At 38.7% G+C, this 21,947-nt stretch overlaps 1 protein-coding gene across 9 annotated transcripts in view; it reads right to left on the bottom strand.

Annotated features, from left to right (window-relative positions):
* Positions 1 to 21,947, bottom strand: part of CD47 (CD47 molecule) — a 70,361-nt gene that overhangs the window by 27,883 nt on the left and 20,531 nt on the right. For all 9 annotated transcript variants that reach the window (XM_086407975.1, XM_086407986.1, XM_086408009.1 and 6 more), the window contains exon 3: positions 14,073 to 14,162. In XM_086407975.1, coding sequence (XP_086264101.1) covers positions 14,073 to 14,162 — 90 coding nt within the window. The remainder of the gene's footprint in view (positions 1 to 14,072; positions 14,163 to 21,947) is intronic.

Raw genomic sequence — 21,947 nt, 5'->3', positions numbered from 1 at the left:
AGTCAGGAACATAATTGCCAGTGCGGTGGGAAACTGAGTTGGTACAGTTTTCAGAACAAAAACAAAATACCTGAAACAAAATCCTATTAGAGATTCATTACTTCGGCCAGCAAATCCATAATTTGTTAGCCAAAGTAACTCGGTTAGCAGAAGGCTCGGTGTTTGATTCTAGGATTCTCTGAGCAGTTGGTTTACCATAAGATTCTGTTCAGACGTTTGTAAGTTAAAGCTAAAGGCAAAGGTATTTCCCTGTGAGGGACCTTTGTGGTCGAAACATGGGCTAGGGCTCACCATATTTGGGAGTCCTTGGCTTGGCTTCCAGAGTTTAGAGGTTTTAAAGCTTTTTTCTCAGTAAGATCAATGGCATCCTGAGACAGAGTTCAAAATACAGTTCTGGTATAAAGAAACTTTCTCCTCAAAGTGAAAGTGTAATCTGATGTCTTTACTGGATGTTTAGCTGATGAAAAGTCTAGGTTTTATTTTGGGTGACCAAAAGAATGACACACAGAGCCAAATAAATCAGAGAGAAATTCCCTGTGTATAAATGATATAAATGAAAGACTATAAATGATAATCAGGAAAAGTTAAAAGGAACTGAAAATCTAGAAAGGGAGAGACATGGGTCTGAGTTACCATTAATACTGTAGAGGCTGTAAGATTCTGCACTCTAAAAAATGCATAACCAAGCAGCGAGTGCAAAACAAAGGGGTTTTCCTTGGGTGGAATCCCCAGGCCAGAAACAGAATGTCTCCCACAAAGAGAACCGAGAGAAAAGTGGATTTTAGATTCATGTCTATCATGAAGATGTGACAGAAGGCACAGAACATGTACACTTACATATCACAACAGAAACGGGAATGCTATAAAGCCAGGGGCAATGAACATTTCATTTCCACATCTCGAGCACACAGCCCAGTGCCTAAGAATCAGTATGTACCCTGTCAAAAGACATTTATTTTAAAAAGTGGGTCCACATTCTATTCTATCAATAATGGCTTCACTTACTCAGTGTGTATTCCCAGATACAGGTTCACCCTTTGTGGGAAAAAAAAAGCACACTCTTAAAATAATTTCAAGACAAGGAAGCAGTATAATGTAGTGGTAAACAGCACTCTATCAAATCCCAGTACCATCAAGAAATGGCTGGGTGACTGTAGGAAAATTGCCTAGTCTGTCTGTGCCTCTATTTCTCATCTACAAAATGAGAATGAGAACCCCAGTGTCTATCCCTACAGAGTTCCCGAAAGAAGCAGATGTGATTTCAGATGTAGAGTACTTTGCATAGTGCTGTCACACAAAGCTTAGGTGCTATTATCACAAACACTTTAAATGTGAGTGCAGGCTGGGTGAATCAAGTATATTGGTTCCTCCTAAACACACACACACACACAAGCACGCACGCACACAAATGGGCTTCCATGGTGGGTCAGACAGTAAAGCATTCTCCTGCAATACAGGAGACCTGGGTTTGATCCCTGAGTTGGGAAGATTCCCCTGGGGTCGCAAAGAGCTGGACATGACCAAGCAACTAACACTACACACACACACATTTACCTGTTCTAAGATGAGTCTAAATAAACATTGCCACAATTTTTTTTTTTAGGTTTATGATCACATTTGTTAAAATATGACCAACAAAAGGGAATTCCCTGGTAGTCCAGTGGTTAAGACTCTGTGCTTTGACTGCCGGGGGCAGGGGTTCGGTTCCCTGGTTAGGTAACTAAGATCCCACAAGGCATGGTCAAAAAAAAAAAAAATATGACCAACAGAATAAGTATAAAAAAGAATTACCCTCACTAACACAAAAATGAAAATTAAGATGATGTTTTTTTCAATCATTGAATTACCAAAGATTTTAGAATTACAATGATGTCAAGTTTGTGAGGTGGAAGATGGGTGTTCTCACCTGCAGTAATAATTGATAAAATGGTGCTAGAAAACATGTTGGCAATATGTATTAATATCATGAGCCTTAAAATACCTTCTCTGCCATTTCAAGTGTTACATATCTTTAGCACACTTACTTTCGTAACATCAAGAAAATTTGGAAACATCCTAATATCCATCAAGATGAGAGTTAAGTAAATTACAGTACAGCCATAAAAGTAGAGCACAGGCAACTATAAAAAGATTTCTGAAAACACAGGAGGAAAATCAGCATTCACAAGTATATAAGCTATATGAATCCATTTATGGGTTTTCCTTTTTTAAGAAAAAAAAGACAGAGAAGTGGGAAATTCCCCAGAATACCTCAATAGTTTATTTCTAGGTTCTGAGACTCTAGATGATATTTGTCTTTTCTTTACACTTCCTATGTTGCATAAGGTATCCTAAAGTGGTATGTATTACTTTTTTAATTCAGAAAAACAATGGTAAAACTTACTTTTGTAAAAATATGGCTGATAGTGAACATACTCCTGGTTCAGTTCACTAATGATAATGCCATGATCAGCACAGTTCAATCAATCCACATGCAACAAGTCACACTTCTGTTAAGTGAGTTCATGATCTTAGAAAAAGGCTACTTCCCACCTAAATCACAAGACATAGGCCTTAACACCTGAGTCTGCCGATAGGATTAAAGGCTTCCCCTAATGTCAGTGGACAAGGTCTTGATGCTATACTAGTTATTTTCTTAATATAAAAAGCTTACTGAAACTCTAAGAAATTGCCATAAGAATTTCAGACATTGTTTTGAAAAAGTTGTGCAACGTCTTGACAGTTGTCTTTCTTAGCCCTTTCTTTGTCTTTTTTGCCTTTTAGACAAAAGCTGAGAACAGCTTTGAAATCACAAAGCATTTCCAGGGTGCTCTACATTGAAGAGAGTCTTTAGAATATATAATCAGTCATCTCACTTCTACTTTTATGTATCACTCTAGATACACATGACTGAAAAAAAAGGAAAGTGAAGTTGCTCAGTCGTGTCCAACTCTTTGTGACCCCACAGACTGTAGCCTTTCAGGCTCCTCCATCCATGGCATTTTGCAGGCAAGAATACTGGAGTGGGTTGCCATTCCCTTCTCCAGGGGATCTTCCTGACGCAGGGATCAAACCTGGGTCTCCCACATTGCAAGCAGACTCTTTACCATCTGAGCCATCAGGGAATCCCATAATAGCTAATCTGCTACAATATTTTACTAGCTTTCTTTTTATAAAGGCTGCAGAATAAAATAAGTAAATGAAACCACCCATTAGTTACTCCTTGCCTTATTTAAATATACTTTTCCCCTTTCCTTTCTTTAGTGGCCTTCAATGACTAACTTATTTCATTGTGTTATAAGGAGATGGGAAAGAAATCTTAAAGTTTAAAAGTTTAGACTATCATCTCAGAACTTTACTAATTTAGCAAATTTCCTTTACCAAACTGGTACAGAAATACAGCTGAATATAAACATCAACCAAAATGCAAAATACCATTTTTTAACTACTAATGACAATTCTACATTGCTGATGCTAAATCTGATACAGAAAGATTTTCCCTGAGAAGCTCAGTCACATGATTATCATAGTAAAATATAATCCAATAACATCACTTTCTATGGCTACTTTCTTAGAGGCTGCAGAACTATATAGAAAGGATGACAAAATATGGCTTAAATTGGGCTTTTCCAAGCACATGTATTTTCCTGGGAAGTTCAAACTGGAAAAATTAAGAGAGGGAAATAATTAATACTTAAAAGAACAACATCCTGAAGTATAGTTGACACATTATATTCATTTCAGTGTACAATATAGGGAATGAACATTTATATACACTACAAATTGATCACTGTAAATCTAGTAAACATGTTACCACACAAAGTTAGACTATATTTTTCATGCTGCACATCACACCCCCCATGACTTATTTATTTTCTAACTGAAAGACTATACTCCTAAATGCCCTTCACCCATTTTGCCCATTCCCCTCAGACCCCCCCCTTCTGATGACTACTGTATCTATGAGTCTGTTTCTATTTTGTTTTGTTTGTTCATTTGTTTTGTTTCCTAGATTCCATGGATATTGAAACCATATGGTATATTTGTTCTTTCTTAAGATTGTATATTCAGAGTCTTTTATGTTTCCATGCAAATTTTAGGATTATTTGTTCCAGTTCTGTAAAAAATGTCACTGATACTTTGATATAGATTCATTACATCTGAAGATTGCTCTGGGCAATATGGACATTTAAAAATATTAATTCTTTCAATATATAAGCACAGAATATCTTTCCATTTTGTTGCTGTTGCTCAGTCGCTTAGTTGTGTCCAACTCTTTGCAACCCCACAGACTGGCTTCCCTGTCTTTCACTATCTCCCAGAGTTACTTCAACTCATGTCCATCGAGTTGGTGATGCCATCCAACCATCTCATCTTCTATCTCCCTTCTCCTCCTGCCCTCAATCTTTCCCAGCATCAGGGTCTTTTCAAATGAGTCAGCTCTTCGCATCAGGTGGCCAAAGTATTGGAGCTTCAGCTTCAGCATTAGTCCTTCCAATGAAAATTCAGGGTTCTGTGTTGTTTTCAATTTCTTTCACCAATGTCTTTGTCTTTAGGGTTTTCTAAATGCCGTATCATGTTATCTGTAAATATGACAGTTTTACTTTTTCCTCTTCAGTTTTCTAAATGCAGTATCATGTTATCTGTAAATATGACAGTTTTACTTTTTCCTCTTCAGTTTGGATGCCTTTTATCTCCTTTTCCTGTATGACTGCTGTGGCAGTCATTCCAATACAATGTTGAATAAAAGTTGTGAGAGTGAGCATCCTGTCTTATTTCTGATCTTTAAGGAAAAGTCTTCAGTTCTTCAATGAATATGATGTTATTAATAGCTGTGGGTTTGTTGTACATAGCCTTTATTATGTTGGATATACCCACTTTGTTGAGTGTTTATCATAACTGGATATTGGATTTTGTCAACTGCTCTTTCTGCATCAATTGAGATGATCCAATGATTTGTATCTTTCCTCCTACTAATGTGGTATATCATATTAAATTAATTTGTGGATACTAAACTGTCCTTTCATTTCTGGGGTAAATTCCATGTGATCATGGTACATGATCCTTTTAATGTATTGTTGAACTTATTTTGCTACCATTTTGTTAAGGATTTTTGCATCTATATTCATCAGGGATATTGGCTTGTAATTTTCTTTTCTTCTAGTGTGTTTGTCTGGTTTTAGTATCAGGATTAAATATAGTTTCATAGAACAAATTTGAGGGTGTTCTCTCTTCAATTTTTTGGAATTTTTTGAGAAGGATACCTAATAACTCTCCTTTAAATGTTAGTAGAGTTACCTGTGAAGCTATCTGCTCCTAGACTTTTTTCTGTTCAGAGTTTTTTTTTTTCCCTGGTGGCTCAGATGGTAAAAAAAAAAAAAAAAAAATCTGCCTGCAATGTGAGAGACCCAGGTTCAATCCCTGGGTCAGGAAGATCCCCTAGAAAAGGGCATGGCAACCCACTTCAGTATTCCTGCCTGGAGAACCCCATGGACAGAGGAGCCTGGTGAGCTATGGTCCATGGGGTCACAAAGAGTTGGACATGACTGAAACGACTTAGCATACAATTCAATTACATTTCTAGTAATTGGACTGCTCAGATTTTCTATTTTTTTTTCTTAATCCAGTCTTAGAAGATTGTATGTTTTTAAGAATTTATGTATCTCTTCTAAGTTGTTTAATTTGCTGGTGTATAATTGTTCTTAGTAATCTCTTACGGTCCTTTGTATTCTTGTGGTATCAGTTATAACTTCTCCTCTTTCATTTCTTATTATATTTGGGTCCTTTCTCTTTTTCTTAATGAGTCTGGCTTAAAGGTTCATAAATTTTATCTTTAAAAAAAACTAGCTCTTAGTTTCACTTATCTTTTTTTATTGTTTTTTAAGTCTCTTTTTCATTTATTTTTGCTCTGATCTTTACTATTTTCTTCTTTCTACTAATTTTGAGCCTTGCTGATTCCTCTTTTCCAGTTCCTTTAGATATAAGGTTATATTGTTTGAGATTTTTCTTACTTCTTGACATATGCCTGTATCACCACAAAATTCCCTCTCAGAACTGCTTTTGCTGCAATGCAAAGATTTTAGATCATTGTGTTTCCATTTTCATTTGTCCCGAGGTATTTTAAAATTTCCTCTCTGATTTCTTCAAGTGACCCAATATTTGTTTAGTAGCAAGCTGTTTAGCCTCCACTTATTTGTATTTTTTTCATTTTTCTTCTTGTAACTGATTTCTAGTTTCATACTGTTGTAATAGGAAAAAAATGCTCATTATGATTTAAATCTTTTATTTTAATTAATTATTTTAACAGGGGCTAATTACTTTACAATATTGTGGTGGTTTTTGCCATATATCAACATGAATCAGCCATGGATGTACATGAATCCCCACATCCCCTGCCACTTTCCTCCCCACACTATGCCTCTGAGTTGTCCCAGAGCATCAGCTTTGAGTGCCCTGCTTCATACATCGAACTTGCAGTGGTCATCTATTTTACGTATGGTAATATACATGTTTCAATGCTGTTCTCTCAAATCACCCCACCCTCAACTTCTCCCACATAGTCCAAAAGTCTGTTCTTTACATCTGTGTCTCTTTTGCTATCTTGCATATAGGGTTATTGTTACCATGTCTCTAAATTCCATACATATGGTTTAATATACAGTATTGGTGTTTCTCTTTCCGACTTACTTCACTCTGTATAACAAGCTCCAGTTTCATCCACCTCATTAGAACTGACTCAAATGTGTTCTTTTTTTATAGCTGAGTATTATTCCATTGTATATATGTACCACAACTTCCTTATCCATTCATCTGCTGATGGACACTGAGGTTGTTTCCATGTCCTAGCTACCGTAAACAGTGCTACAATGAACACTGGGATACATGTGTCTCTTTCAATTTTGATTTCTTCAGTGTGTATGCCCAGCACTGGGACTGCTGGGTGGTATGACAGTTCTGTATCCAGTTTTTTTAAGGAATCTCCACACTGTTCTCCATAGTGGCTGTACTAGTTTGCATTCCCAACAACAGTGTTAGAGGGTTCCCTTTTCTCTACACCGTCTCCAGCACTTATTGTTTGTAGACTTTTTGATGGCAGCCATTCTGACCGGCGTGAGATGGGTACCTCACTGTGGTTTTGATTTGTGTTTTCTGATAATAAGTGATGTTGAGCATCTTTTTATGTGTTTGTTAACCATCTGTATGTCTTCTTTGGAGAAATGTCTGTTTAGTTCTTTGGCCCGCTTTTTGATTGGATTGTTCATTTTTCTGGCATTGAGCTTCATGAGCTGCTTGTATATTTTGGAGATTAATACCTTGTCAGTTGTTTCATTTGCTATTAGTTTCTCCCAATCTGAAGCCTGCCTTTTCACCTTGCTTATAGTTTCCTTCATTGTGCAAAAGCTTTTAAGTTTAATTAGGTCCCATTTATTTTTGTTTTTATTTCCATTATTCTGGGAGGTAGGTCATAAAGGATCTTGCTGTGATTTATGTCAGAGAGTGTTCTACCTATGTTTTCCTCTAAGAGGTTGACAGTTTCTAGTCTTACATTTAGACCTTTAATCCATTTTGTTTATTTTTGTGTATGGTGTTAGAAAGTGTTCTAGTTTTATTCTTTTACAGGTGGTTGACCAGTTTTCCCAGCACCACTTGTTAAAGAGATTGTCTTTTCTCCATTGTATATTTTTGCCTCCTTTGTCAAATATAAGGAGTCCATAGATGTGTGGATTTATCTCTGGGCTTTCTATTTTGTTCCAGTTATCAGTATATCTGTCTTTTTGCCAGTACCATACTATCTTGATGACTGTAGTCATCAAGTGTCGTCTGGAGTCAGGCAGATTGATTCCTCCAGTTTCATTCTTCTTTCTCAAGATTGCTCTGGCTATTCAAGGTCTTTTGTGTTTCCATACAAATTGTGAAGTTATTTGTTCTAGTTCCATGAAAAATACCATGGGTAGCTTGATAGGGATTGTGTTGAATCTACAGATTGCTTTGACTGGTGTACTCATTTTCACTATATTGATTCTTCCAATCCACAAACATGGTATATTTCTCCATCTATTTGTGTCATCTTTGATTTCTTTCATCAGTGTTTTATAGTTTTCCATATATAGGTCTTTTGTTTCTGTTCAGTTCAGTCGCTCAGTTGTGTCCGACTCTTTGTGACCCCATGAATCGCAGCACACCAGACCTCCCTGTCCATCACCAACTCCCGGAGTTCACTCAGACTCACGTCCATCGAGTCAGTGATGCCATCCAGCCATCTCATCCTCTGTCATCCCCTTCTCCTCCTGCCCCCAATCCCTCCCAGCATCAGAGTCTTTTCCATCGAGTCAACTCTTCGCGTGAGGGTAAATTTATTCCTAAGTATTTTATTCTTTTTGTTGCAATGGTGAATGGGATTGTTTCCTTAATTTCTGTTTTTTCACTGTTAGTGTATAGGAATGCAAGGGATTTCAGTGTGCTAGTTTTATATACTGCAATTTTACTATATTAATTGATTAGCTCTAGTAATTTTCTGGTGGTATCTTTAGGGTTTTCTATATAGAAGATCATGTCATCTGCAAATAGTGGGAGTTTTACTTCTTCTTTTCCAATCTGGATTCATTTTATTTCTTTTTCTTCTCTGACTGCTGTGGCTAGGACTTCCAAAACTATGTTGAATAGTAGTGGTAAGAGTGGGCACCCTTGTCTGGTTGCTGATTTTAGGGGAAATACTTTCAATTTTTCACCATTGAGGATGTTTGCTGTGGGTGTGTTGCATACGCCTTTTATTATGTTGAGGTATGTTCCTTATATGCCTGCTTTGTGGAGAAGTTTTTTTTTATCATAAATGGGTGTTGACAAAAACGAATTTTGTCAAAAGTTTTCTCCACATCTATTGAGATAATTATATGGTTTTTATCTTTAAATTTGTTAATATGGTGTATCACATTGACTGACTTGTGAATACTGAAGAATCCTTGCATCCCTGGGATAAAGCCCACTTGTCATGACGCATGATCTTTTTAATATACTGTTGGATTCAGTTTGCTAGAATTTTGTTGAGGATTTTTGCATCTATGTTCATCAGTGATATTGGCCTGTAGTTTTCTTTTTTGTGTGGCATCTTTGTCTGGTTTTGGTATTAGAGTGATGGTGGTCTCATAGAATGAGTTTGGGAGTTTACCTTCCTCTGCAATTTTCTGGAAGAGTTTGAGTAGGACAGGTGTTAGATCTTCTCTAAATTTTTGGTAGAATTCACTTGTGAAGCCATCTGGTCCTGGGCTTTTTTGTTTGTTGGAAGATTTTTAAATACAGTTTCAATTTCCGTGCTTGTGATGGGTCTGTTCAGATTTTCTATTTCTTCCTGGTTAAGTTTTGGAGGGCTATACTTTTCAAAGAATTTGTTTCTTCCAAGTTGTCCATTTTATTGGCATATAATTGCTCATAGTAGTTTTTTATGACCTTTTGTATTTCTGTGTTGTCTGTTGTGATTTCTCCATTTTCATTTCTAATTTTGCTGATTTGATTGTTCTCCCTTTTTCCCTTAATGAGTCCAGCTAATGGTTTGTCTATTTTATCTTCTCAAAGAACCAGCTTTTAGTTTTCATTGATTTTTGCTACAGTCTCCTTCATTTCTTTTTCATTTATTTCTGCTCTGATTTTTATGATTTCTTTTTTTTTTTTTATGATTTCTGTCCTACTAACTTTGGGGTTCTACTGCTCTTTTTCTATGTTGCTTTAGGTATAAAGTTAGGTTGTTTATTTGAGGTTTCTCTTGTTTCTAAGATAGGCTTGTATTGCTACGAATCTCCCTCTAAGCACTGCTTTTACTGAATCCCATAGATTTTGGGTTGTCATGTTTTCATTTTCACTTGTTTCTTTTGATTTCCTTTTCAATTTTGTCCATGGTGATCTGTTGGTTATTCAGAAGTGTGTTGTTTAGCCTCCATATGTTTGTGTTTTTAATGGTATTTTTCCTTTTTTTGCTGTTGCTGACATCTAATCTTACTGCATTGTGATCAGAAAAGATGCTTGAAATTATTTCAATTTTATAAAATTTACCAAGGCTAGATATATGACCCAGGATGTGATCTATCTGTTCCATGTGCACTTGAGAAAAGGTTGAAATCCATTGTTTTTGGGTGAAATGCAGATATCAATTAGGTTTAACTGGTCCTCTGTATCATTTAAATCTTGTATTTCCTTGCGAATTTTCTATTTGGTTGATCTATCCATAGGTGTGAGTGGGGTACTAAAGGCCCCCACTACTATTGTGTTGCTGTTAATTTCCCCTCTCATACTTATTAGCATTTGCCTTATGTATTGAGTTGCTCCTATGCTGGGCACATATATAATTGTTATATCTTCTTCTTGGATTGAGCCATTGATCACTATATACTGTCCTCCTTTGTCTCTTATTACGGTCTTTATTTCAAAGTCTATTTTCTGATATGAGTCTTGCTACTCCTGCTTTCTTTTGGTCTCCATTTGCCTAAAATATCTTTTTCGTGCCCCTCACTTTCTGTCTGTATGTGTCCCTAGATTTGAAGTGGGTCTCTTGTAGACAGCATATACAGGGGTCTTGTTTTTATATCCATTCGGCCAGTCTTTGTCTTTTGATTGGGGCATTTAACCCATTTACATTTAAAGTATTTGTAAGTATGATCCTTTGCCATTTACTTTGTTGTTTTGTGTTCATTTTTATAAACTTTTTCTGTGTTCCCTATCCAAAGAAGATCCTTTAGCATTTGTTGACGAGTTGGTTTGGTGGTGCTGAATTGTCTCAGCTTTTGCTTGTCTGTAAATCTTATAAAATTTATTGAGACTGTTTTGTGGCCCAGCACATTATCTATCTTGGAGCATATTCCCTGTGCACTTGAAAAGAGTGTGTACTATGTTGGTTTTGAATGGGATATCCTATATATGTGTGTATACTCATATATATATGTGTGTGTGTGTGTGCTCATATATGTGTGTGTGTGTGTGTGTGTGTGTGTGTGTCTGTTCAGTTCAGTTCAGTCACTCAGTCATGTCTGACTCTTTGCAACTCCATGAATCACAGCACGCCAGGTCTCCCTGTCCACCACCAACTCCCAGAGTTCACTCAAACTCATGTCCATCAAGTCAGTGATGCTATCCAGCCATCTCATTCTGTTATCCCCTTCTTCTCCTGCCCCCAATCCCTCCCAGCATCAGGGTCTTTTCCAATGAATCAACTCTTCGCATGAGGTGGCCAAAGTATTGGAGTTTCAGCTTCAGTATCAGTCCTTCCAATGAACACCCAGGACTGATCTCCTTTAGAATGTACTGGTTGATCTCCTTGCAGTCCAAGGGACTCTCAAGAGTCATCTGTATGTATATATAAGTTACATGAAGCCTGACAAGTAATTTTCTGTGCAGATGATCTATTCACTGATGTAAGTGGAGTATCAAAGTAACCAACTACTGTATTACTGTCAATTTTCCTATTATTTGTTAATAGTTGCTTTATATACATTAGGTGCTCCTTTGTTGGATACATAAATACTTTTGAATGTTATATCCTCTTCTTGGATTGAGCCATTTGTCCTTATGTAACACCTTCTCTCTTTTTGTCTTCTATTAAAGTCTTTGTTTTAAAGTCTATTTTGGTTGATATGAGTACAGCTGTTCAGCTTTCTGTTTGTTTCCATTTGCATCAACATATTTTCCCAGCCTTTTATTTCCAGACCATGTATGTCTTTGGGTTTGAAGTGAGTTTTTTGTAGGCAGCACATAGATGGATCTTGTTTTTGTGTCCAATCAGCCATCCTGTGTCTCTTGGTTGGAGCATTTAATCCATTTACATTTAAAGTGATTACTGATAGGTATGCACTTTTATTGCCATTTTGTTAATTATTTTCTGGTTGCTTTTGTAGTTCTTTTCTGTTTCTTTCTTCTTTTAGTTTCTTCCCTCATGGTTTGATGATTTTTAGTTTTGTGTTTGGGCTCCTTCTCCTTTACTTTTTGTGTATATATTATAGGCTTTTGGTTTGTGGTTATCATGAAGTTTACATATATGGATCTATCAGCAGATTATTTTAAGCTAATAGTCACTGAAGTTCAAATACATTCTGAAACTGTTTTTACTCCTCCCTACTCTCAAACCATGTTTTATGTTTTTGATGTCATATTTATATCTTTCTATTCTGTACACACAAATAACACTCACTGTATATAGTTACATTTGATTTTACAAAAATTATTTTTTGTCATTTAACCTTCACTTTTTAAGTGACAATCCTTTGTCCTTTGAGGATGACCTAGGATGAGATAGATGGCATCACTGACTCGATGGGCATGAGTTTGAGAAAGCTCCAGGAGATGGTACAGGGAAGGCTGGTATGCTGCAGTCCAGGGGATCACAAAGAGATGGACATGATTGAAAGACTGAACTGACCGTACTTTTGACTTCAGTTATTGTATTCTTCAGTTCTGATGGATTCTTTTCTTCTATTCTCTAACTCCTTGTTGAAGTTTTCACTGTTTTCATCCATTCTTCTCCAGACTAGTAAGCATCTTTATGATTATTACCTTAAACACTTTATCAGGAAAATTGCTTATCTGTTTCATTTGGCTCTTTTTCTGAGAGTTTCTCTTGTTTTTTCATTTGAAACATATTCCTCTGTCTCCTCATATTGCCTAAATCTCTGTTTATTTCTAGATATTAGGTAGATCCATTACACCTCCTAATCTTAGATAAGTGGCCTTATGTGGGAGATGTCTTATGGGGCCCAGTGTCAAGGTTCTCTATGGCCACCAGAGCCAGATGCACCAGAAGTATCTCCTGTGTGTGCTCTTCTATTGTGGTGAGGCTGACTCCTGCAGGCACACTGGTAGGCATGATAGACTTCCCAACACTGCTGGCTGTGCAACCTGTCAGTCTATGACTATTACCAGTCTCATGACTGCTGGTGGCCTGTGCCAGCCCCAGGTGCTAATATGTGAGAGAGACAATTCCAACATGGTGCCCACCAGCTCAGGCATCAAGAGGGGTACTACAAGATCACAAAAATGGCTGCCACCAGCATCTCAGTTCTGGGGGGTAATCCCAGCTGCCTATGGTCTCCTAGCAAGGCTCTCCATGAAAAGTCACTGGGTCTGACCCAGACAGCTGTCAAGTGCTACCTCTGTGCTGGGACTTGAAGCAAATATGCTTTTGGACACACCCTTTAAGAGCAAAGTCTTGGTATACCACAGTCACTGGTTCTCCCAAACCTAAGTCCCACCAGTATTCAAGGTCAGATACTTTGGGCACTTGAACTGCACTGTTCTTGCCTGGAAAATTTTATGGACAGAGAAGCCTGGTGGGCTACAGTCCATGGGGTCACAAAGAGTCGGACATGACTGAATGCATGTGCGTGTGTGCGTGCATGCACGCGTGCATGCACGCACACACACACACACACACACACACTTGGTTTAGGACCTCCAGGATGGGGAGCCAGATGTGGGGCTTGACCCCTCAGGGAGGATCTCCACTGCTGTGATTTTCCTCCCACTTAAGGACCCCAAGTGTGGGTTCTGACCAGACCACATCTCTGCCCCTCCTACTCATCTGGTTGTGGTTTCCTCTTTACAGTTGTAGAATATGTTCTCTATCAGTCTTTGGGTCATTCTCAGAGACAGCTGCTCTGAAAACAGTTGTATTATAACTTTGATGTGCCAGGGGAGGTTGTAAGCTCAGGGTGTTCATATGCTGCCATCTTGATTCCTTCTTCTACAACATCCTATCTTATCACCAATGAAGACTGTAACCATATCTTTACCAAAGAAAATAATATTTTTATATATGTTCTGTAAACATTAAAACCAGCTGAGTCAAGGTACTGTTATTATCAGGATTCACAATGCTAATTCTTAAGAAGTTAAAAAATGAAAACCTTCTGTGGAATTAAAAGTGAACCAAAGTAAACTATGAAGGACAATATAGACTTCAAGGAGAATATTAATATTGATTACACATTCTTACTTATCACAATATCATACTTGCTAATACAGTTCAGCTAAATTAAACATTTTGCCAACACTGCCTCCCAGAAACAACAATTTAACCAGTAAAACATAAATGAAAAATAGAAATAAATACTTACTCACAATACCAAACTGTCCCCAGAACAGAAGTATAGCCAAAACTGGGAAAATAACAATGAGGATATTTTCATTTGGAGAGAACCATGAAACTGGGAAGAAAGAAAACAAAAATCACAATTAACACTTACTATAATCACTTTATAAATCCTAACTGTGACTAGTCAACAATGTGTATTATTGTGGAGATGGAAAATAAAAATAATTGAATTAAAAGTTCACCTTTAAAATAAACAAACTATACATATAATTTACTTACACAACAAATTTTACTTATGAAACAAAAAATTATTTATGTAAGTGCTTTTCACCACGTTTTCCCTAACCTATGACTTCTAGAAGGAGGTGGTATGGCACAGGAATTAAGAACAAGGTTCTACAGCCACAGTGTCTGGCTTTGAAACGCAACGCTAATTTACAATCTCTGTGACCTTGAACAAAGTCTTAACCCCTCTTGTTCTTCAGTGTCCTCATTGTTACACTGGACTATTGTGACTGCTAACAAAGTTAATACATAAAAAAACCTTGGCACTTACCAAGTGCTCAGTAAACATTAACTACAATTATAATTATGCACTGCTACAATGAATACCTGTTACATGTAAATGCCAAGAATTTATCTTAAGCTAACAGTGACGCCTTTCTGTAAAGACTGACTCAGGGTATCAAAGTGAGGAAGTTGTACTACTGGGTACCTTCACCTTACTCTGACTAAAACCGGACAGATGTGAGCCCTAGCTTTTCTCAAACTTACTCTAGATTAGAAGATGCATTTATGAATAATTAGGCCTCAAATGATTGTTTACGTGTAAAGTAACATGAGGGGCTTTAGGTATTAAGTGAAGTGAAGTGAAAGTCACTCAGTTGTGTCTGACTCTTTGCAACCCCATGGACTTTACAGTCCATGGAATTCTCCAGGCCGGAATACTGGAGTGGGTAGCCTTTACCTTCTCCAGGGGATTTTCCCAACCCACGGATCAAACCCAGGTCTCCCGCACTGCAGGCGGATTCTTTACCAGCTGAGCCACAAGGGAAGCCCAAGAATACCAGAGTGGGTTAGCTTATCCCTTCTTCAGCGGATCTTCCTGACCCAGGAATCGAACATGGGTTTCCTGCATTGTAGGCGGATTCTTTACCAACTAAGCTATTAAGGAAGCTTCTATTAATTGTGCAAAGAGCCGACTCATTAAAAAAGACCCTGATGCTGGGAAAGATTAAGACAAAAGAAGAGCACAGCAGAGGATGAGATGGTTAGACAGCATTACCGACTCAATGGACATGAACTTGAGCAAACTGTGGGAGATAGTAGAAGACAGGGAAGGCTGGCATGCTGCAGTCCATGGGATCACAAAGAGTCGGATACGACTTGGTGACTGAACAACAACAACAATTAAGTGTGTTACAAGTTACCTAGAGAATGATATTATAAAATGATACATTCTATATAAAAGAAATTGTGATGTTAAGTCTTCAAAGAAGGTTTGTTGAGAACTTAAAAAAAATTAAGTTTAGCTGCATCTTAAGACCATAATTTTACCTGTGAAATTTCTTCTCTAACAATAAAGCAAAGTAAATGCACTGAAAGCATTTCAGAGTTTGTCTGTATAGAGGGAAATGCTAATTTTATCCAAAGCAAGCACTCATGTTCTTCTAAAATTAACTCTTTCAAATCTTCCACTGTTCTGCCTCTTTATCAGCAAGTAAGGAAACTATCTGGCTTTCATACAGTAAGGCTAACTATGCATTTCCCACCTTAGCTTATAATGTTAAGCTCTGGTAGATGTTAACAATAATCCACAGAATATAATAATGTTATAAACTCTATCTCACAGATATTTGCTTTCCATAATCTAACATTTTGCCCTACACATGCAGAGACTCAATTGGTTTGTTGCTGAAGGTCCCAACAGTCAAAAAATAGTGAGTGAATGAAAGACAGCTTTTTTGGGTGAGGGGTGGATGCTCTCATGGTTGCAGGTCTCTACCAAGAGACAGATGTCTTCTGAATTAATACCTTAATTTCCAACAATTACTGAGCATCTTCCTTTACCAAGAAAAATCCATTTCAATTCAGTCTAAAATCCTACCAAGAGAAACCTTTATGAATTATCCCTAGGTTTTCACATCTAAATGCCCAAAGGATTTAGTAAAAGCTCTATGATTTAATGATTATTCTTAATTGACTTATTTTTCTCTACTTCATTATTTTGTTTTGAGTTGTGTATATCATTAACTCCCCAAATCCTCACAATTATTACAGGAGGATTAATTAAACCCTCCTTATCATATGGGAAACTAAGGCCTAGATAATTAAGCAACTGACTTCTGACATAAGTTCCCCCTACTCCTTCACCAAACCTACCCTCTCAGTTTCCCCATTTCAGTAGTGGTGACCCCATTTCTCCAGTTGCTCAAGCTAAAAGCCTTGGAATCATCCTTGACTCCATGGTTTCTCTCACACCCTACTTCTGGTCTGACAGTAAATCCTGTGGTTGCTGCTTTCAAGATACAGCCAGTATTTGATCTCATGTTCAAGATGGGCTGAGAAGGAAATGTTATTTCACAGGCCTCCCTGCCTACACAACAGAATGATATTCAACATTCTTGGCATTTATTAACAGAAATCTACCAGTGAAAATAAGAAGTATGTTTGACCTGGTCTGACCACTCATTTTTCATTTATTACACAAAATTTATTAAAAGCCCACCATGGGTAGGGTGGGTTTCCCCAGCAGCTCAGTGGTTAAACAATCTGCCTGCAATGCAGGAGATAAAGGAGATGTGGTTCAGTTCCCTTGATTGGGAAGATCTCCTGGAGAAGGGAATGGTAACTCACTCCAGTATTCTTGCCAGGAAAATCCCATGGAGGGAGGAGTCTGGCAGGCTACAGTCCATATTGTCACAAAGGGTTGGACACAACTGAGCAACTGAGAATGCATGCATGGATAGGATTTCTTCTAGGTATCTGAGATTCAGCAGTGAACAAGCTAGGTGAAGCCATAGACTTGAGGAGGGGGAGGGGCTGAGGGACAAGACTCTTGTGGGTAGTAAGGAAAGGCCTCTGGGGAGAGGAACTGGCCCCAAACCTTGGACTGGAAATAGCCTGCCATTTCCAGACAGGGGAGAAGATACACCAAAGGAACAGCAAGTTTGAGCAACTAAATGATGGCCAGTGTGACTAAAATTTAATGATACACGATGAGATGGAAAGAGTTTGCTGGGATTAACATCATGCTGGGTCTTATTAGCTTGTTTAGAAAGTTTGGATTTTATTCTACAATGAAAAGTTATTGGAAAGCGTCAAACAGAAAAATGATTTACTTAAAATCTTCCTTGGTAGCCATGAGGAGAATGGATTACAGAGAAACAGGACTTATCAGAAAGTTAATGCAGCAGTCAGGTAGTAGCACAAAGGTAGGATGTGTTTGACAAATGCAGTCCAGTCTTGTGTTCAGTTTACTCATCAAATTTAAAGTCATAATAGGGAACTGTTACAAAGGAAAGTGACTAGAATGGGGATGCTGAAACTATGAGCAATGATTGAAAGAACTGGGGATTTTTACCTTAGAGAAGAAACTTGGGTGAGAAATACCACAGCCCTCCTAGTGAGTGAGAAATTGAAGGGTTGCAAGCTTTAGTTTGATTTCAGGAAGAATTAGAACTGCCTAATAATAGACTAAAATCCTTTGGGAAGTAACAGCTTCCTCATGTCAAACATTTATGTAAAAAGTCTGAATGACCAACTACTTACGGTATGATAGAAGGAAATCATGAATTAGATGGGGAAACAGACTAGATGACTAACAGCTGACTCTATACCTCTAGGCAGAAATAACACGTATAAGAGCTATTTCAAAGATGTGGGGTAGGATTATGAATAAATAACATTATTGACTAAGTGATTCTTAACTGAAACTTATCAAAACCACCTGGGGTTTATCCAAACATCACATACTCTCCAGGGCTTCCCTCATAGCTCAGTTAGTAAAGAATCTGCCTGCAATGCAGGAGACCCCGGTTCCATTCCTGGGTTGGGAAGATCACTGGAGAAGGGATAGGCTACCCACTCCAGTATTCCTGGGCTTCCCTTGTGGCTCAGCTGGTAAAGAACCCACCTGCAATGCAGGAGACCTGGGTTTGATCCCTGGGTTGGGAAGATCCCCTGGAGAAGGAAAAGGCTACCCACTCCAGTATTCTGGCCTGGAGAATTCCATGGACTATACAGTCCATGGGGTCATAAAGAGTTGGACACGACTGAGTGACTTTTGTTTCACTTCACTTTACATACACTGCCCTCTCAGCTTTTACTCCAACAATTGTGTGTGTGTGGCTATGGGGGTGGGGGGTGGGTGTCCACAACTTACTCAGTTTAAAATCACTACTGTAATTTATCTTCTCTCATTGACATAAACATGGTACCTCTAACTGGTAAGATGGGAAAAGTATGATGATCACTGAATTGGATATTCAAATATAAAATGAGATTCTAGGGTAAAACCAATGTTTTATATAAAATTATGTATATGACCTAAAAGATGATGCTGCGAAAGTGCTGCACTCAATACGCCCGCAAATTTGGAAAACTCAGCAGTGGCCACAGGACTGGAAAAGGTCAGTTTTCACTCCAATCCCAAAGAAAGGCAATGCCAAAGAATGCTCAAACTACCGCACAGTTGCACTCATCTCACATGCTAGTAAAGTAATGCTCAACATTCTCCAAGCCAGGCTTCAGCAACACGTGAACTGTGAACTTCCAGATGTTCAAGCTGGTTTTAAGAAAAGGCAGAGGAACCAGAGATCAAATTGCCAACATCTGCTGGATCATCAAAAAAGCAAGAGAGTTCCAGAAAACCATCTATTTCTGCTTTATTGACTATGCCAAAGCCTTTGACTGTGTGGATCACAATAAACTGTGGAAAATTCTGAAAGAGATGGGAATACCAGACCACCTGACCTGCCTCTTGAGAAATCTATATGCAGGTCAGGAAGCACCAGTTAGAACTGGACATGGAACAACAGACTGGTTCCAAATTGGAAAAGGAGTACATCAAGGCTGTATATTGTCACCCTGCTTACTTAACTTCTATACATAGTACATTATGCGAAATGCTGGGCTGGAAGAAGCACAAGCTGGAATCAAGATTGCTAGGAGAAATATCAATAACCTCAGATATGCAGATGACACCACTCTTATGGCAGAAAGTGAAGAGGAACTAAAGAGCCGCTTGATGAAAGTGAAAGAGGAGAAAGAAAAAGTTGGCTTAAAGCTCAACATTCAGAAAACTAAGATCATGGCATCTGGTCCTATCACTTCATGGGAAATAGATGGGGAAACAGGGGAAACAGCGTCAGACTTTATTTTTGGGGGCTCCAGAATCACTGCAGATGGTGATTGCAGCCATGAAATTAAAAGACACTTACTCCTTGGGAGGAAAGTTATGACCAATCTAGATAGCATATTAAAAAGCAGAAACATTACTTTGTTAACAAAGGTCCATCTAGTCAAGGCTATGGTTTTTCCAGCAGTCATGTATGGATGTGAGAGTTGAACTATAAGGAAAGCTGAGCACCGAAGAATTGATGCTTTTGAACTGTGGTGTTTAAGACTCTTGAGAGTCTCTTGGACTGCAAGGAGATCCAACCAGTCCATCCTAAAGGAGATCAGTCCTGGGTGTTCATTGGAAGGACTGATGTTGAAGCTGAAATTCCAATACTTTGGCCACCTCATGTGAAGAGTTGATTCATTGGAAAAGACTCTGATGCTGGGGGGGCTTGGGGGCAGGAGGAGAAGGGGATGACTGCTGGGAGCCAGCACGGGAGTCCCCACCCATGACAAGGTCATGCAGGAGAGCTCTGATGGGCAAGGCGAGTCAGAGCTCGAGGGGGTCTGCCCTCCGGACCTGCCTGAGCATCTACCCCAAAACCAAAATCTGTCTGTTTTACTATTTTACGACTTTCACCAACTCTTCTGACATTAACGGGGGGCTATCCCCGACCACCTTTCTCTGTAAGAAAATCAACTTAAAACTCTAATTAATAAGTCTCCTGGGCATAATAGGAGTGTTTCAATTCAAACCCCTCTGATGACTTTCTAGCTTGCCTGACAGGTTTGTTCAGATTCACAGCCTCCCAACCATGAAAGGCACGGGAAGCTTAAGATATTCCAACAATGCAGAGCTTCTCAGAGAGTTAAAATTGTTAAAATAGAACTAGTAGAGGATTTCTTTGTTGAGCTAATGCTTGCTGCCAAGTTTCCATATCCCTTACCTACTGTGTCCCTGGGAGTGTATTGATTAATATAGTTGGTGTATAGAAATGTAAGTAGTAGCTTTAATGTTTGTAACCTTGGACCCCTGAGTTAATTCTTTTCTTGTTATAGCCCACCACACTTTTTCCCTGTAGGAATGCAACTTTATCTAATGCTTTTGGAGGGTGGCGCCTGACTTTAGAATAATCACCTTTAGAGAAAAATAAGTTTTCTCAAGAAAAGTTAACAGGCCTCCTGGCCAGATGATGTAAATCACCTAAAACTTTTGCATATGATAAGTTTGCAGAAAGAAAGCCTGGCTTCCATAAGGATCAAGGACTGCTGACCTTGCATGACTCTACCCCTTCCCCCATTATCCTTTATGCACAACTTAAGGTATAAAAACTACTTTGGAAAATAAAGTGCGGGCCTTGCTCACCGAAGCTTGGTCTCCCCATGTCATTCTTTCTCTTTCCTTTTCCTTTTCAGGCTGATCTCCTGGAGCGGAGGGGCCCTCTGCGTTCACTTTCCTGCCTGGGCTTCTAAGACCCACTCGAGAAGGTGCCTAAGGTGGGGCACCTTCAGCTATTTGAGAGGGCGCCTGCGGCCTACGTGAACAGAGCAAGTCCTGTGCTGGGGCTTTATTGGCTTTCTGCGTAAACCAAGAAATATCAGCCTCTTTTCTCTCCTCTATTTTCTTAACTGCAAAATTCTTTCCTTATCTTTTTCTCTTTTTATCTATCCTTTCACCAACGCCATCCTCCCGAGGGAATCCCTGGATCCAGCCAGGGCTGGACCCCGGCAGACGACAGAGGATGAGATGGTTGGATGGCATCACCGACTCAATGGACATGAGTTTGGGTGAACTCTGGGAGTTGGTGATGGATAGGGAGACCTGGCATGCTGTGGTTCATGGGATCGCAAAGAGTCGGACACCTGAGCAACTGAACTGAACTGAACTCATGTATATGATCACTTTCCTGGTCGCTCAGTGGTAAAGAATCCACCTGTCAATGCAGGAGATGTGAGTTCCATCCCTGGATCTGAAGGAAATGGCAACCCACTCCAGTATTCTTACCTGGGAAATCCTATGGACAGAGGAGCCTGGAAGGCTACAGTCCATGGGGTTGCAAAAGAGTTGGACACAACTTAGTGACTAAACAACAACAACTCCTTCAAATATATACAAGGTACACCTCCATGCACAAAGAACACATTTCCATAAAAGAAGATCACAATAAATTCAAGCCACATTTTTAGTGATGCTTTAGGATTGTGAAGGGGTTTTTCTGATGCATTGACTTGGCTAAGATATAATCCCTAGTTATTTAATCAAAGCCAGAATTCTAAGGTGGTTCCCAAACCCTGTCCCCTGCAAGCCTTTTTTTTTTAAAAACTCCTTCCCCTTGAGGGATGGGGCCTGTGAACATGATGGATTTCATTCCCATGATTATGTTGTGTCACATGGCAAAGGGATTTTGCTGACTGTAAATTAAGGTCCCCAATCAGCTGACTTTGAAAAAGAGTGATTATTCTTGAGGGAGAGGAGGCAAACCTAATAAGACCTTAAAAGGATCTGGATTGTTCTAGCCAAAAAAAAAAAAAAAAAGTCAACGTGTGCAAAGGAATC

The sequence above is a fragment of the Bos grunniens genome, chromosome 1 (assembly GCF_055505025.1).
Source record: "Bos grunniens cultivar Pamir isolate PY7600 chromosome 1, Bosgru_T2T1.0, whole genome shotgun sequence".
Classification (NCBI taxonomy): Eukaryota; Metazoa; Chordata; class Mammalia; order Artiodactyla; family Bovidae; genus Bos; species Bos grunniens.
The sequence above is the reverse complement of the archived record's forward strand: the minus strand, read 5'-3'. Positions and strand labels throughout refer to the sequence as shown.